The sequence below is a fragment of the Balaenoptera acutorostrata genome, chromosome 9 (genome assembly GCF_949987535.1).
Source record: "Balaenoptera acutorostrata chromosome 9, mBalAcu1.1, whole genome shotgun sequence".
NCBI lineage: Eukaryota > Metazoa > Chordata > Mammalia > Artiodactyla > Balaenopteridae > Balaenoptera > Balaenoptera acutorostrata.
In genome coordinates, this window is record NC_080072.1 from 82,898,751 (window position 1) to 82,916,217 (window position 17,467).

The 17,467-nt window shown below is 38.4% G+C and overlaps 1 protein-coding gene across 2 annotated transcripts in view; it reads right to left on the reverse strand.

Moving 5' to 3' along the window:
- Positions 1-16,003, reverse strand: part of PDGFD (platelet derived growth factor D) — a 227,585-nt gene extending 211,582 nt beyond the window's left edge. Inside the window, exon 1 of one of the 2 annotated variants that reach the window (XM_057553773.1) lies at positions 15,488-16,003. In XM_057553773.1, coding sequence (XP_057409756.1) covers positions 15,488-15,611 — 124 coding nt within the window. In that variant the 5' untranslated portion in view covers positions 15,612-16,003. The remainder of the gene's footprint in view (positions 1-15,487) is intronic. The other variant, XM_057553772.1, reaches the window with a different exon arrangement.
- Between the last annotated feature and the right edge of the window lie 1,464 nt (positions 16,004-17,467).

Genomic DNA, 17,467 nt, shown 5'->3' on the forward strand with positions numbered 1-17,467 from the left:
GCCAGGCATACAGTAGGGAATAAAAGAGACAAAGTCTCTATCCTAACAGAGCTTAGATTCTTGGGAGGATAAAGAACATGCACAAATTAAAATGAATGATACAATTTCAAGTAGAGGTAGGTGAGAAGGGTGCACAAGGGCATGCTAAAAAAGTCACTGTTTTCAAAACCACCTCTTCACTGAAAACAAAAAGTGCCTTATGAATAAAAGTTTTTGCATAACAATAGAGTCATGCTGTGTCTTGACATAAAGAGTTGTTGAAGAGATTCTGAGCTCATGAAGCAGTGCCTTTCTTAGCCTTCCTTAGCCTTTCCAATCTTGGGTGTTTGTTTTGAAAACTAGGTACACCATGCTGAGGTCCTTCCTGGGATGAGACATCAAAATGGGCAACTCAGGTTGCAACCCCCACAGAAAGAAATAAATTTTACAGCAATGAGAGTTTTACATAACATCATTGCATATAAGCCTCTCACAGGAACACAATCCAATGAGATGTTTCTAAAATCAGTTAAGGAAAAAAAGTACACCCTTACAAGCCATTCTACTTGATAGAACACTTTTGCTTGCCCAAATTACAAACAGATTAAAAGGCCATGCCAACAAACACCCAACCAAAAGCTTGGTAGAAATATGTCACTTAGGAAAAGTAGAAATTATTTATATTTCTGTAATAACTTTTATTAATCACCTTTCACTTCTTGGCCACGGAGTAAACGAATGATAGATCTGAAATTTTAAAATGCAAAACAATAGTTTTCATAACATTTAATTTTCCTTAACAAAAAGGCATGCTCCAAATATATGCTGTCCAAAGCTTCTAAAGCCAAGGAGATATGGGTAATTTAATAAAAATCTGTACCAAATATATAATAGGTTAACCCCCTCCCAAACACCTAGCAGTATTTTGTTTTTTACAGATCTTTTACTGATCAGCCAGAAAGAGTAATTCTTTAAACGGGTCAAGTGATAAAAAGAGAATGTTATCATTACCTAAGTCAAATTAAGTTGTAAATGAAAAGGAAAACCAGTGCTGGTTAAACACAGCTTTTTTCCATCCATAGCAGAGAAATGAAGTGCCAGCTGCTGTTTTCAAAAGAAGCTTCTCAAATATCAGAAATTTTGCACCTGCATATAATATAAACTGAGTAGCCCGGTTGACTGCAAGTTTATGAGATACCGCAAAAAAATTTTTTTTAAGAGTATACATGAAAATAAACAGAAATGTCAACTCTAACGATGTTGATATAAGAAAACAAAATATAAACCACATAAAACTTGCCCATGCTGGATTATTAATCCCCCTAAAAAGTGATACAGTCAATTTAAACACGTTGCAACAAAGAGAGGGAGATATAGTTTTCATAAGTTCAATATTTTTTTATGTTGGAAAAAACACCAGTGATAACTTGTGTTTGTCTACATAAATAATCTTAAGATACTGTGTTGTTCAAATCAGTAATGCCTAGCATCATGTGGTTACTGAGTATTTGCAATGTGACTAGTCTGAAATAGTATGTGTTATATGTATATATAAAATGCATATCATATTTTGAAGGCTCAATATGATAAAAATAATATAAAAAGAAATCAGTATTTTAAAAATATTTATTAAACATTGAAACAATAATATTTGGATATAGATTGGATTAAATAAAATATATTATTAAAATTAACTTCATGCTTTTCTTTTTACTTTTTTATATGGTTACTAAAGTTTTTAAAATAACATTGGTTTGCATTATATTTCTGTTGGACAATGATGGCCTACAGCGGTGAGAATTGGGTTCAATCTGAGCTAAGGGAACTGGGCTCAGAAATTCAACTGGAATTCTCTGACTCTGTCCTAAACTCCAAATTTCTAATAATCCTAATATTTGCAAATATGTCATCTAGAAATATCTATGTTCCATCACCTAACATACAATATCATCATTGCACTTACACATACCATATTACATCAGCATACTCTCCATACCAATAAGTACTCTGTGGATGGTAGCTATTATCACATGATTATCATATAGTTAATTAACAAAATAATTATTATCACATCACTTTCAACACTTTGCCCCAGAACTTAGTATAGAAACTGACATGTAATAGTCTCACGACAAACTCTGTGGCATAAACAAATGAATAAACTATGAGCCAACAAATGCATAAATGACATATTTAGGTTAAGGGAAAATTTTAAGAATCAATGAAAATATGATGGAATAGGATCATTGTCCTTTTCATCATGTCAGGATTTAATCTTATCTGAAAAATAGATAAGATTTGGAACCAGAATTTCCTAAATATTCTGACATGGAACTAGGGCAGAAGTAAGGCTTGTCTTACTAGAGAATTCTCAAAGGCAGAGATCAAAATGCACCATTAAAATGTCGATACAGCTTTATTGGCCAATGAAATTTTACAGTTAGAAAACTGCTCAACAAGTAAGCAGTTCAACCATTCATCTTTCACATCAAAGACCCTTTATTAGTTTCCTGTGAGTGCTGTAACAAATTGCCACAAGTTTACTGGCTTAAAACAACACACACTTATTCTCTTAGAATCCTGGAGGCCACAAGTGTGAAATCAGTTCAAAGAGCCAAAATCAAGGTGTTGGCAGGGTCTTGCTCCTTCCGGATTCTCAAGTGGAGAATCTGTTCCTTGCATCTTCCAGCCTCTGGTGGCTGCTAGCATTCCTTGGCTTGTGGTCGCAGCAGCACTCAAATCTCCGTTTCTGTGGTCACATTGCCCTCTCTTCTGCCTGTGTCAAATCTCCCTAGGTCTCTCTCCCATAAGGGCATTTGTGATTGCATCAGGGCCCATTGAGATAATTCAGGATAATCTCACCTTTTCAAGATCCTAAGCTAAATCACATCTGCAGAGTCTTTGCCATAGAACATAGCAGTTAGGTACCAGAATTAGGACATGAGGGTCATTATTCAGCCTCCTACAGACCCCAATACATAGTTTTCCAATCTGCCCTAAAGCATTCACTAAAAATGGTCATTTTTGTATACCACTTTGAAATTTTTATTAAAGCTGGATGAACACAACCACATTTTTTTAATGTGGAATTATGTGGCTATTGCACAGCCATAACTGATTACTGCTCTGCATCTAGGTAGAGAGCTGCAGGTTTCATGTTCCTACACTTTTACATGCTCACCACTCTGCCCTGTGTCTCCTTAGGATCTCAGAAACTGCAACGTTCAGAGAAGATGACTTCTCACTTCTGATATCATAATAATGCTTTTGTCCCCCAAAGTAACTTATTTTTGATAAACCCATTCACCCGACAAGTAATGAGGAGTCTCTAGGGACTTACTGCAAGTCTAGAGTGGCCAACTAGCTGGCCATGCACTCAAAGGAAATTTGTCAACCAGTGGCTGTGCACATGCAACTGTTGTTCAGAAAATGATTTTCAACTAATCAATGTTTCTAAATTGGACTTTCAGGAATTTTATACATGCAAACTAGATGAGTAAAGGGTACAAAGCAGTAAAATGGTCATGTATTTTCAACACATTTTAATTGTACTTAAAATTTATTGAGGTCATATGGACTATAATAGTTATATATTAATGACAGATTACCATGATTTGTAGTTTATTCTTTTCAATGTATTTGGAAAATATAAAATTTCCCTAGTTGAACTGACATGCCCAACCAAGAGAGGGAGTAAAAAAAAAAAAAAATAGGATGCACAAAGCTGTCTTTTTTCTGCTGCCATCCAGTGGTCAAATAATCATAGTGCATATCACATGTTAAAAAGTTAAGTCTTCCTGGGTAGGTAAGTGAGCCCCTATATTAGTTTTTATGGTTCAGAAATATTTAGCCAAAAATCTATAGCCAAGAACATATGACTCCCAGTTCTAAAATTAAAAGTTACTTTTCTGCTCAAATCTTAATTGATATAATAATAGTAATAGTAATAACCAATAAAGGATTTGTCTTTCAATCTTCAAATAGTACTGTGCTCAACAACAGCTTAATCAATATCATTTTTTTCTGAACTAAATATTAGGATAGATGATTTACGGTTACAATTTGGTCAACAGGACAGAGTATTTAAAAAAAACAACAAAGTAACATGATGGCGGACACAGATGGCCCGGTCTTACCCTTTGTTTATTCCCATGAATACTTTATCTCAACAACTGAAGTATAAGCTTTAACAGAGTAGAGAGTGTGCCCTAGGTTTAACTGTTTCTGCCTCAGTGCTTCATCCAGAGATTTGTATGTAGTCAGTACTCAATAAATATTTGTTGAACAAATGAGTAGTGTTTATGTTTATTGCAGTTGGGTCTGGTGAAAAGTGGTAAACTAAAGAATTGAATGAAAACAATATAAAGCCACAATGGCTCTTCCTGGGGTATTTAAATAATCTCCGCATATTCTGTACTTAAACTAAATTCCAAATAGCTCTCACACCATCTCTCTCTCTCTCTTTTTTTTTAATTAGCAACTATCTAAAAATCTTTTAATTCCATGTTTAGCAACTTCATCTATGGACTTTTTGTTTTCATAGGAAATATATACTTTTTTATTCCATTCAGTAGCAACTCTCTTATTTAATCCTCAGTAAAATAGCGTGAACATGTTCTCTCTCTGTAGATAAATCTTTAAACAGAATGGAGATGCATTACTCTTTCCTTAGCTTTCCACAGTCAATCATCCTGACTGAACCTTAAGACTTGTTTCATGATCCTTAATTTATTTCTTTTTCTTTCTTTTGAACTTTTATTAAGTAGTGGGAACTTCACGTAAAAGTACTCAAATACTAATTCTGGAAAGGAAGGTATACCAAAAAGGATTGATTCTAGTCAGAGTATGTGTGAGGTATTTTTGGCCGGGGGTGGGGTGGCTTGCGTGGGGGAGAAACAGTTGAAAATTCTCCACATTTCATTGATATTAGTCCAAAATTAACCCCGAAGTGTCATGCTTATGCCTAAGGCAGCAGTCTAAAAGTATATGTGATCTTGAAATTTTCAACAAAGTCGTTTGGAAATGACCAATTCTTCACACCAAGCCACTGTCTATAATGGCTATGAAAGCACTTTGTCATGTTATAAGAACTCTAGGAACATCAGCTATTAGTATTATACACCCACAATCATGAATACCACTTTATTATTTTTTTTGACTATTTTTAATTTTTAATTTTTTATGCAATTTTTGAAGGTTACTTTCTATTTATAGTTATTACAAAATATTGGCTATATTCCCCATATTGTGCAATACATCCTTCAGCCTATCTTACACCCAATAGTTTGTACCTCCCACTCCCCCACCCCTATATTGCCTCTCCCTCTTTCCCTGATAACCATTAGTTTGTTCTCTATATCTGTGAGTCTGCTTCTTTTTTGTTATATTCACTAGTTTGTTGTATTTTTTAGATTCCACATACAAGTGGTATCATACAGTATTTATCTTTCTCTGTCTGACTTAATTTCACTTAGCCTAATGCCCTCCCGGTCCATCCATGTTGCTGCAAATGGCAAAATTTCGTTCATTCCTATGGCTGAGTACTATTCCACTGTACATATACACCACATCTTCTTTATCCATTTATGTGTTGATAGACACTTAGGTTGTTGCCACATCTTTGCAATTATAAATAATGCTGCTATGAACAATGGGGTGCATGTATCTTTTTGAATTAGTGTTGGTGTTTTTTTCAGCTATAAACCCAGGAGTGGAATTGCTGAGTCATATGGTAGTTCTAATTTTAGTTTTTTGAGCATCCTCCATACTGTTCTCCATAGTGGCTGCACCAATTTACATTCCCACCAACAGTGTACAAGGGTTCCCTTTTCTCCACATCCTTTTTTTTTTTAACATCCTTATTGGAGTGTAATTGCTTTACAATGGTGTGTTTGTTTCTGCTTTATAACAAAGTGAATCAGCTATACGTATACATATATCCTCATATCTCCTCCCTCTTGCCTCTCCCTCCCACCCTCCTTATCCCACCCCTCTAGGTGGTCACAAAGCACCGAGCTGATCTCCCTGTGCTATGTGGCTGCTTCCCACTAGCTATCTATTTTACATTTGGTAGTGTATATATGTCCATGCCACTTTCTCACTTCAACCACTTACTTTAAAAACATGATAGTACATAGTTGATTACTTCATGTTCACTTTGCATGCATTTCATGCAAATGAGTGCTTCTCTATTACCTCCTTCCTCTAGATTTCATCCACATGGATATTGTACAAGCTCCTAAAGCTTAAAGTATCCACAAATTAATTTTCTATCTTCATGACCTTCCCTCATCTGTTCTTCCTCTTCTAATCCTTATCCTGTTCAATAATACAAACAGCCATCCAAACAATTAACAGAAACCTTACAGTCACCCTAGATTCAGAGTTTAAACATCCTTGCTCCCATTCATTTACAGTCTGATAGGGCTCATGTGGCCCAAATATCAGTCATAAACAGAAGACAGTGATTGGTTGATTTACTGACGCTTCAAACCTTACTGAGGAGAAGTCGTACGTGCCAGGCAATGAAACAGACAATGAGGTGCACAGCTTCATTAAATATAACAAGTATGCTCACATCAGCAGATGGCAGATTTGTAAATAAATAAGTACCATGGAAACATTGGGAAAACAAAGGAGTAGCCAATTCTACCTAGGGAGGATTAGGAGTCAGAAAAGGCTACATAGGGTGGTGCAATTCCTGTATAAAATGTGATACCTGGTCAGCACATTCACTCAATAGTTCATTCAAAAACAATTATGATGTGTCTGGAAGAAAAACAACAAAAGGATTAATACTGCTAAGGAATTCACCATTGGATGAATAACCCAATATTTTAAAAAACTGATAATTTCACCCTGAGGCCTACTGAATTGGAGCATTTCCTTTAAGTGCCAGTGGGATCACCCACTGCAGACCTCAAGAAGTGAAATAAAAAGACAGATCAAAAGCTCAATAAACAGCAGAAGCAGTAAAAATAGATTTATACATCATTCACATATAAGTAGCAATTGACACTTTGGAAAAAACTAAGATCCTCTTGAGACTAACAGTGAGGAAAAGTGAGAAGATAAGGCTAAGGCCAGAGCCTTAAGGGCAGACAGGAAGATGAAGACTCAGCCAAGGAGACAAAAAAATAAATAAGTAAAAGAGCACTCAATGATATAAGGGAAAATTTCTATGTGGTTACTCAATGTCATATTTCTATAGTATAAGTATTCTGTTTTTTAAATATTATAAGTTTATATATATGTATATGTACATATCTACTTCCAAAATGCTTCAATTGTAGAGCTTGATAGGTTATAATATGACATTATTTTTTAACTTTAAACGTAGTTTCTTTTTTTTTTTTTTTTTTTTTTTAATATGTATTTGTATACGTATAGTAACACTAATCTTCATTTATCAGTTTCCCCCCGCCTTTCCTTTTAATTAATTAATATATTTATTTTTGGGTGTGTTGGGTCTTCGTTTCTGTGCGAGGGCTTTCTCCAGTTCCAGCGAGCGGGGTCCACTCTTCATCGCGGTGCGCGGGCCTCTCACTGTCGCGGCCTCTCTTGTTGCGGAGCACGGGCTCCAGACGCGCAGGCTCAGTAGCTGTGGCTCACGGGCCTAGCCGCTCCGCGGCATGTGGGATCCTCCCAGACCAGGGCTCGAACCCACGTCCCCCGCATTAGCAGGCAGACTCCCAACCACTGCGCCACCAGGGAAGCCCCGTAGTTTCTTTTTATATTAACAAGATCCCAATTACATTCTAAGATTTTTCCCACTTCTTTCACTATTCATAATGGTTACAGGGACAGAACAAAACATAAGATACACTTTTTAAGCCTTTTCTAATCTTGTTTCTCCAAAGAACCTAAAATAAGTACTGTGTTAATTCTGGCTTTATTTCTATTACCATTTCAAACTTACATTTAGGAATAGTTAAGGCAAAGGAAGGGTAGTGTCAAACCAAAGGAAGAGATCATTTCAAGAATGATCACAAAGGAGGCTACAGATCACAGTGACCTCACCCAGAGTGGTAGGGATGACTTCAAACTGCAATGGGTAAGGGAAACAAGAAGTAGAGACAGTAAGGCATGGTGAGACTGAAGAAGTTTATATGGTGATAAAATGAAGAAAAACATTAAAACAAATTATATATATTGTGGGAGAATGCAAAGACACTTAAACATATGTGTGGGCTAACAGGATGGAGACAATAAGAAGGGAAAGTTTAAATACAGGAGAGTAGTAAACTCTGTGGGTTTAGGGCATGGGTTTGAAGGAGTCAGAAAGAGGCGGAATCCTGCACAGGAGAGAGACCAAGAGCACAACACCCTCATGCACGACTTAACAGAGTCTAATTTATAAGAGCACTGCTGCCTCCCTGATCCCGACATAGTATTAACACTAATACCAGTTTTACACTGTTGTTGTTGTTTAGCAGCTACATCATTTGTTGAAGCATAAGCTGTGTTCAACTAAACCAGTTAGAAGATAAAGATATAGACATATCTCTATCTATCTATCTATCATTCTATCTCTCTATCTAGCATAGCATAAACTGAAGTTAATTCAAGTTATTCCATTCTGTAATTATGCAGTTGTTTTTATTTTCTAACCAAAGAGCTAGATTTTGCATTTATCCCGGTTGAATTTCGTTCTGATAGGATCAGCCCATCATTTCAACCTAAGAGCATGTAGATTCTCTAATTCAGCAGTCAGCAAACTACAGCCTGCAGGCCCACTGCCTGTTTTTGTAAATAAAGTTTTATTGGAACACAGCCATACAGATTCATTTATGGAATTCCTATGGCTGCTCTCATGTTATAATGGCAGAGTTGAATAGTTGCAACAGAGACCTCATGACTTTAGGAAAGCCTAAAATATTTACTATCTGGCCCTTTACAGAAAAAATCAGCCAAACTCTATCTAATTCAACCTGTTAACTATTTTTTCCAGATAAAGTATGCAAGTAAATGTGTTTTCTGTGTCTTCATTCAAGTTATTCAGAATCCTGAACCCAATAGGGTCTAATCCAAAATGCAGATAAAAATTCCTGTTCACCTCCCTCATGGCTAACACAAATCGATTAGTTATCACTAAAAGAATGATAATAACAGTCCATGATTATCCAGACTATAATTTTTCTTTTCCACAAGGTTGTCATAGTAAGCATTGTCAATTTTCTGGTTGAAATCCATATATACATAAGCTAATACCACTTCCAGTTTATGATCCTGGTAAACCTATTAAACATACAATCTAAACTTTCCTTTATGACTCAAGAACATACTCTCAAATCATCAGTTTTACTGGGCTGTAATATAGTACTTCCCCGGTGACATACAGAAAGAGGTTAGAGACCATTGGGGCTGCTATAACAAAATTCTACAGATTGAGTGGCTTAAAACTACAGATATGTATTTCTTAGAGTCTGAGAGGCTGGGAAGTCCAGCAGATTCCATGTTTTTTTTGCTGTCTCCTCATGTGGTGGAAGAGGTGAGGATACCTCTGTGGTCTATTTTATGAGGGCGCTAATCTTATTCATGAGGGCCCTGTTCTCATGATTCTAATCAACTTCCAAGGGCTCTACTTCCTAAGATCATCACACTGGGGGTTGGGATTTTGACATACAAATTTTGGGGGGGCACAAATAAATATTCAGTCCATTGCAAGCTGGAACTATTCTCACCTGATTCAATAAGAAGCCTAAGTCAGTTGTGCTTGCTCAGGTCTTATGAATGCTTTTTGAAGCCTGAAAAAAGTAAGAGGAAGCAGGAAAACTATTAGCTGTCACTTCTCAATGCTAATAGTGTGAATATATCGAACCAGTCCTGTTCTCTATTCTAACACCATGCTCTTGCTGTGCTGTGGACAGGGAAAGCACATATGCAAGTGAGATAGAACTACATGGAAAGTAAAGGAAAAGGGTATATAAGTGTCTACCACAGGAACTTTATGACCTCATTTATACACGTTGACACTGATTTAGCCTTTAAGTGGATCTGTTGCACATATATTAGTTCATTTGGTTGCATTTTACATAGTTGAAGCTGCTGAATAGTGAAATTCTGAAAAAGTAGGCTCTTGCTATAGAGCTTATTAAATGTTTCAGCAAAATGCAGAGCTCAGCAGCAGCTTCTCACATCGGATCTGAAATGACTTGTTCAAAACTAACACAGCATATTCAACCCATTCTCAGAGCCCACACTCAAGAACTGTCACTGAGCTCCCTCAGTCCAAAGAAGGCATGCTAGATTTCAAATTTCAAAAGTCAAGAGTCCTAACATACAAGGTTTCAAATCACGTTTGGCTCATATTTATAGGCAAAGCACTGCACCCAAAACTGTCTGTCTTTATAAACACTCTACAAAAAGTGCTCAAGTAAAAAACCCCAAACTTGGGAAAAGATCACTCTTCATAATGAAGGACAGCTCATGTGCTATGACCTCCCTGTCTGCACACAGCACAAATCACAAAAAACACAGTATTAATCTATTAAAATTAAAGCTAATAAATGAATGTCAGCATATCAGGGTGAAGAGCAAAGATATATTACTATATTCATCATCAATGCTTGTAAGAAACAAGGCATGCTTCATTCTTATTCTGAAAAAAAAATTCTTGGAAGAAAATATTTCTTCCTGTCTGTGCACTTTTGCACTTTAGTGTCTCACGGGCTTATTCCTTTATTTAGGACTTACATTTGGTCCTAAAATACTATATGGGGAGTCAGAACATTTTTGCTGCAGCATTTGTCTTGGATTCTTTCCTTTTGCTACTGTATATCATCCCCCTGTAGCTTTTTGCTGAAACTGTCCTTCACGTAAAAGTTATATAAAAAAGTCCCTTTCAAAATTGCATAAATTCTGAAATGTAAAACTTTGAAATAACTTAAAATGTTGTCAAACACTAACCAGGTTACCTCTGTGATTTACATTACCCTAATGAGACCTCAGATCCAGTTAATAAAATCCAATATCTGGCATGCTGCGCTGCAGAGGGGCTTCCAGGGTGAGGGGACCTCAGTGATATCCAGGCACTGGGCACTTTAAATTTAGAAATTTTGAACTAGGCTCTTATTTTAATACAGGAAGAATTTTATTAAAATGTTCAGCTAATGCCTTTTTACACTAATATCATTTCAGCAAAGAAAGTTCAAGAGTAAGTTCCAGAAGGAAGATGATTTGCATCATGACTCAGCTCTCAAGGACAGAGACATAAATGTCTATATCCTCCAGACTCTCAGAATGACAGGATTCTCTGAGACCACATATGCTCAGGAGTCCCATGTAAGTGACTCTGGGGACATTGCTCCATTGTTTGACATTGCTCCATTGTTAGCACTTTAATAAACAATAAAGGTTTGCTTTCATTTGCTGAAAGGGAAAAATTCTGTATTCAAAAATCACTGTCATTCAATGAACACACAATGGTTATTAGTATAACTCACAACCTTATGGCATCTTCCACTATACACTGTGGAGATATCTGGCTAAACTCACCTCTTTAAAAGAACTTCTATTAAGTAATATAACCTATGGTGGCAAGTCAAAGCCATGTTGCATTTAAAATATGTAACCTCCATTACTCTCTGTAGCCTTAATACACTTAGAGTTGAACAGAAAAATATAAATACAGAAGAACCTCAGGTTTAGACACTAATGTGATTCTTAGCTTTCAGACACTTTAAAACTAATTTGTTTAAATTACCCTCTGTTTTATTTTTGCCTTTCCTTTAAGCTCTGATCTTTGCACCAAAGTCAGTGTGCTGTCATCAATGAGGACAATAGAAACTGATGTTATTTAAGAAATAAGCTGGACCACTTAAAAAAGAATCTCAGACCACAATTACTAAAACTTCAGGCCAATCACAAGATAATGATAATAGACAATAGACAATTCAAGTCCTGGCATACTAAACAACAAAACAGAACTATATTCAGAATAATTTACCACCAACACCTGTACTTTCTGAAAGCAAAAAAGGGTCAAGAAAATGAAGAGTGCATCTGTAATCTTAACCCCATAAGCAGGAAGTTCTATCTAGTTAGATTTAAAAATAAGTAAGCAATACTGTCAGTTAATTGCTACCTTCACACTTCTTGATTCACACTCTGAGAAATACCAGTTGTGGCCAGTTATTATAACAAAAGCACCAACTGCACAGGCACTAAAATAAAAATATGTAGATGCTATTGCTAAAGGAAGATTTTCTCTGTGCTAAGAGTTGGATCAGGAATGGGTTTCAAAAGTAAATCAGTTTGAGAAAGAATAACAAATATGATATAAGGAAGCATAAATACTCAATTAAGCACTGCAAACTGTTATATTTTAATTCTTCTTGGCTATAGAACCTATTAGTTTCCTCCTGGAGACAGGGACCAAATTCAACCACCCTCTTCCTTGGGTCACCTTTTGTCATTCTGCAAGTGCTGGCAAGGGCTCTACAGACATCCCTTTTAGAACGAGAACATAATGTGATGAAGAGTTCTGAAAGGCCAGGAGACTGCAACAGAGCAGCCTCCTACACTGGGTAGAAGGAGGCTATCATTTACCAACCTTCACACTCTATCTCCAATTCATTTCTTAACTACTTCAGTTACCTGGAGCTATTAGGTACTGGGAGACCAAAAATCAAGATTTTGTATCAGGCTGGATAGGATCCAACATACCTCATGCCAAGAACAGGGGATTCCTGTCATCATTCTTCCTTTCTTAACCCCAACATTAGGCAGCAGCTAACAGGGTCAGCAGAGACAAAACGATGGCCCTCAAGTGTAAAGACAGTTCCGTCATTAGATAATGGTTTCGAAACCCCTAGTAAGGGCCATATCTAATCTTTTGTTAGATTTCCTACAATTTGTAATCTGAGGGCCAGGTCTTCTAAGGACCCTAAATTAATGTTTGGAAACTTTTATCTTCTATCTTCCCCTTATTGTATTCTCTGTTTATGTCCTCCGCAAACTTATACCCTGTCTTAATCAGATCAAGAGTATTGTCCCCTTTATTGAGCCATTAGGAACTTTGAGAGAGCAAGTTTAAAATGTCTGGAATCAGAAAAAGGGTTTAATTTAATAAGTTATTACTTTCTTTCATCAGCTCAATTGTTGCCATTAAAATTTCCCAGTGGATGTCTAAACTTTTTCAAAGACCCTTTATTCTTACTCTCTCACCAAAACTCTACAACAATGTTTCTCAACCTTTTCTTCATATCATCACTCCCCTGGTTAAGAAGCCTTTTTAGACATTCTTTTTTTTCTAATCACATCTGCTCCCTATGAATTGCTAATACTACACATGTACTGTATATCTGTTTATATGTACTGACTCTTTGGAGGACCACAAACCATTGTAATTTCTAAGACTCTTTTTCACCTCCTGAGATCCAACTGCTTTCCTTTGGGGCAATATTACCATTTTTAGAGAATGTCTCTCTATAACAAGAATAAGCTGCCTTTTGAAAATTCCCCCAACTAAAATTTCATTATGAGTGTTAATTATTTTTACTCTGTATACAACAACTTTCTTTTAATCCAACTACCTTTCCCCCTTTCCTAGCCTTGTTTATAAATGAGATTGACACTGAGTTAAGTACTGAGCAATCTGAACTAATCAAAGTGTGTGTGTGTATGTGTGCTGTAACTGCAAAACAGCTCTAGCTAAAATATGAAGAAATAAATCCAGGGTAGTTTTCAAATTTTACTAAAATAAAGCATTAGCACTTCTCGTATAGACTAGATAGATGTACAGAGTTTTAACAGCAAAAAGTAAAATGAGATTATTCTTTTCCAAAAAACAGAGATATGAGCTGCGTGACTTGGTTTTAGTCAGAATCTTGGGTTAATGGGCAATGGTTACATACTTTTGATTTTCTGTCCTTGATTTCTTGTAACTCATACTTGGGAAGCTAAGGATTACAAAATTACCACTATGAAGTCATACAAATTATAAATGGCCTTTTACTCTATGTAGCTGAAAGGGCACATTAAGTGCAAACATTAACAAATCTAAAAACTCAATGAGTAGAAGATTGTCCCTGGTGGAAACATTAATGAGTGAAACAAAGCTATGAAAGTTTAGTCTTGAGCCTAAACCTTTTTTTTAAAATTAATAAGATAATTTTGTGCTTACACTAAGATGAAGAGTTATCAAAAATGCACTGCTAGCATATTTTACACAAAATACTGTGATAAGGTAATTCTATAAATACAGGGTGACCTTCTGCCTGGAGATTACTCTGTGCCTTCCCTGTACCCCCTCCACTTCAGATGACTTTAGCACACTGAAACACACAGCATACTTGCCACCAGAAAATATAATAAAGTTTTTGTTTGTTTGTTTCAAAGCACAGAAGCCTTTCAGTGATGTCCAAATTAAGGACATACCAAGAGAGAAACTGATAAGAAAATAAGAAGGCTAATATGTAATTACCAGAGGTCAAATGTTGCCAGCTCCAAGAGTGAAGCCATTAAGAATAGCTTGGTGATCTCCTTAGGAGATCTGTTAGAACTTTAAGCAAGCAGAAGGAAAGAAAGATATTTTTGATGAAGGGAAACAAAACAAACACAAAAACCTATGGGTCAGTTCAGGTAGATGGCGGAAACAGCTGCAAATTATTGGCAACATCAGCTGTACTTGAGAATTCAGGAATAAATCAGACCTTGGTGGAGGCCCAGAAAGTCAATAAACGCAATTAAAATCGCTGGGATCCAATGACCCAGGTGTCCTCCATAGTAAAGGAAAACAAACAAGCCTGCTTGGGACCTTGCTTAGGAGAGCTGTTTAAAGAGCTTTGCTTCTTGCAAACAGTTGGAAAGAATTCTATGCAAGACAACTAATAGCAGAAGCCAGGTCCCCCTGGGATACAGATAAAACTCCAAAAGGCATTTTTTCTCCCAGACTCTGAGTTTCTGAGCCACGCTGAACTCCACTGGAAAAATCATTCTGGGGATGAAAAGGGCAACATACTGCACACCGCAGTCTCCTCAACATAAATAATACATAAATAAGTTGTCACTCTGTTCCAGCTATCATTTCCTCTGAAATGAATCATTCCCTTTCCCCACACTTAAGAAAAATAAAAATAAATCACCCAGAGAAAGCCACTCTTGAGTCCCTCCACCTATCACAAATGCCCCATCTATCCGTGTTTCCAGTCCAAAAGGTTAAGAGCCTGACCGTGTTGCGGCGCAGCCTGCAACTTTCTTCAACTCTGGGATCCTAGCATCAGTTGACTGTTGGACACCAAAATGACTTCTCTAGGGTCAGGGAGATGAGCCACCTGACCTATCCGATCCCCTCAGGCACGCGCCCCACACCCCTCTGTCCATTCCCGAAGAAGGGGCTCTCTCGGGACTGGAGAAAGGACCCGACCCCTCTTCCCCCTCCCCCCCCCACCCACCCATACACACAACCAAGGTTCATATGAAAGACTGAAAAGGGGTGTGGGACAACAATGATGACAACAAAAAATGTGATTACTTAATTAAAAAAAATAAAATCTGAGTCTCTTACCATCTCGCCTGAGGTTGGCGTTGCGCAAAGCTTTGATGGATGCGCTCTGCGGAGTTGCAGAAGTGTCCCGGTAGCTGCAAAAGTTTGAGCAGACTAGCGTGTAGACAAGGATGAGCCGGTGCATTGGGATCAGCGACCTAGGGACAGCGTCGCTCCAAGAAAAAGCCGGGACAGGCTCCCAGGACCACGCCGCGCTCTGGCCCCCACGCTCGCCCTGCGCTAGCCCGGGCCGCCCCGCCGTGCTAGTCGCCGAGCTCTCCCCAAACTTCCTGCATGCTGAACTTTCCGCGCGCGGGTGGCGGCCGCACTTCCTTGTGGTGCTGAGAGTTGATAAATGGTGACGGGACAAACAACAGGTTGACGTTTGTTCGCCCCCTCCGGTGGCCGGCAGCTGCAACACAGGCTGCAGGGGGCGGGTGGCGCGGCGTCCCGGGCGGGCGAGCAGAGAAGCCGCGTCCTCGGCCCCAGCGGCGGCGGCGGCGGCCCCTGAGCTGCGCGCACTCGGGCTCCCAGCCGCGGCGCGCGCACAAGGCTGCCTGGGTCCGGCTGAAGCCCGCTCTGCCACTGAGCGCGCCCAGTGTGACCGTAGGACGCAACTCTTCCCACCACTCTGGGCTTAACCCTAGAGGTTAGACAAGAGGGACAGCGGGGAACAAGGAACAGGGTGGCCGGGAGGAAGTGGGAGAGGGTAGAATCCCCAAACTTCTCCAGAGGTGATGGGCTCCTCCACCCATAAGACATGGCTCCTGCTTGGGTGATGGTGGGGTTTGGGGAGGAGGGCTGGAGTTGGAAGTTTGTCGTTTACAATAATCAAGATCAGATTCTACTCAGTCAAGATTTTACTAAGTGAAAAAGTGGAAGAGCTCAATAGTAAATGAGCTTGTTTCTGAGCTTCCTTTGAGCTCCAGTAGGTGTGACCTTGGCCAAGTCAAGGTTAATTTTTCAGGGAGAAACACAGCCTGTCCTTCCTATCTCACAGGGCCCTAGGTATGAGGGGTGCATGTGACCAAGTGTACAGTAAATCCTCAAGGGTGTTGGTATATGTCCCACCCCCACCCCCTGAAAAGTAGAAGGGGCTAGAAGTTGGGTGGGGTTGAGCCAGGACAGACAGGAAAGTTGAAGAAGTTGAGGGGGGATTGTGTTGTATTCGTGGTCCACAAAAAGAGGCAGGGAACATCCAGGACTTTGGGCCTCCCTACTCTGAGTGTCTGGAAGCTCGGAGGTCCAGAGGAACTGCCTCTGGATTCCAAGAACTTCTAGATCATGCCTCTGTCTCCCAGGGGTAGGGGACTATATATGGAACAGGAGCGAATCAAGACTCTGCTGCTCACTAGCCTTGTCACCTTAAGTCATTTGACCTTTTGAGCCTCAGTTTCTTTACTTAAAAAAGGTGAGTAGTCATTCTTTAGTTTGTATGGTTGTGGTGAGAATTATATGAAATAACTTTAGTATTTTGCTTTGTTTGTAGCTGAATCCAACTCCAGATTTACATAATTTCTCAGCTACTCAAGGAAGAGACATTTTCCAGTCTCTTTTAGGCCTTTCAGCTCCTGAAAGTCTGGGGTATGAGAATATCTCTGTATATGATATATAGAGAGAGCTGGAAGCCCTGAGAAGCCTAGGAAATTCAGGAAAATTTAGACTTGAGATTACACCATCCAAGGCTGACTAATACATGTGTTCTTTCTACATACTCAAAAATTAATGTGGTTTACCTCTTGGCATTTTTGTCTAAAACAGTGTTACAAACTGCATGTTTGTGCATTGTGAAATAAATTACAAGACCAGCATTATTTTTTTTTAACTGACTATTTTTTTAGAGCAGTTTTAGGTTCACTGCAAAATTGAGAGGAAGGTCCAGAGATTTCCCATGTGCCCTCTGCCCCCACATATGCATGGTCTTCCCCATTATCAAATCCCCCACCAGAGTGGTACATTTGTTACGACTGATGAACCTGCATTTATGGTACACTCTTGGTT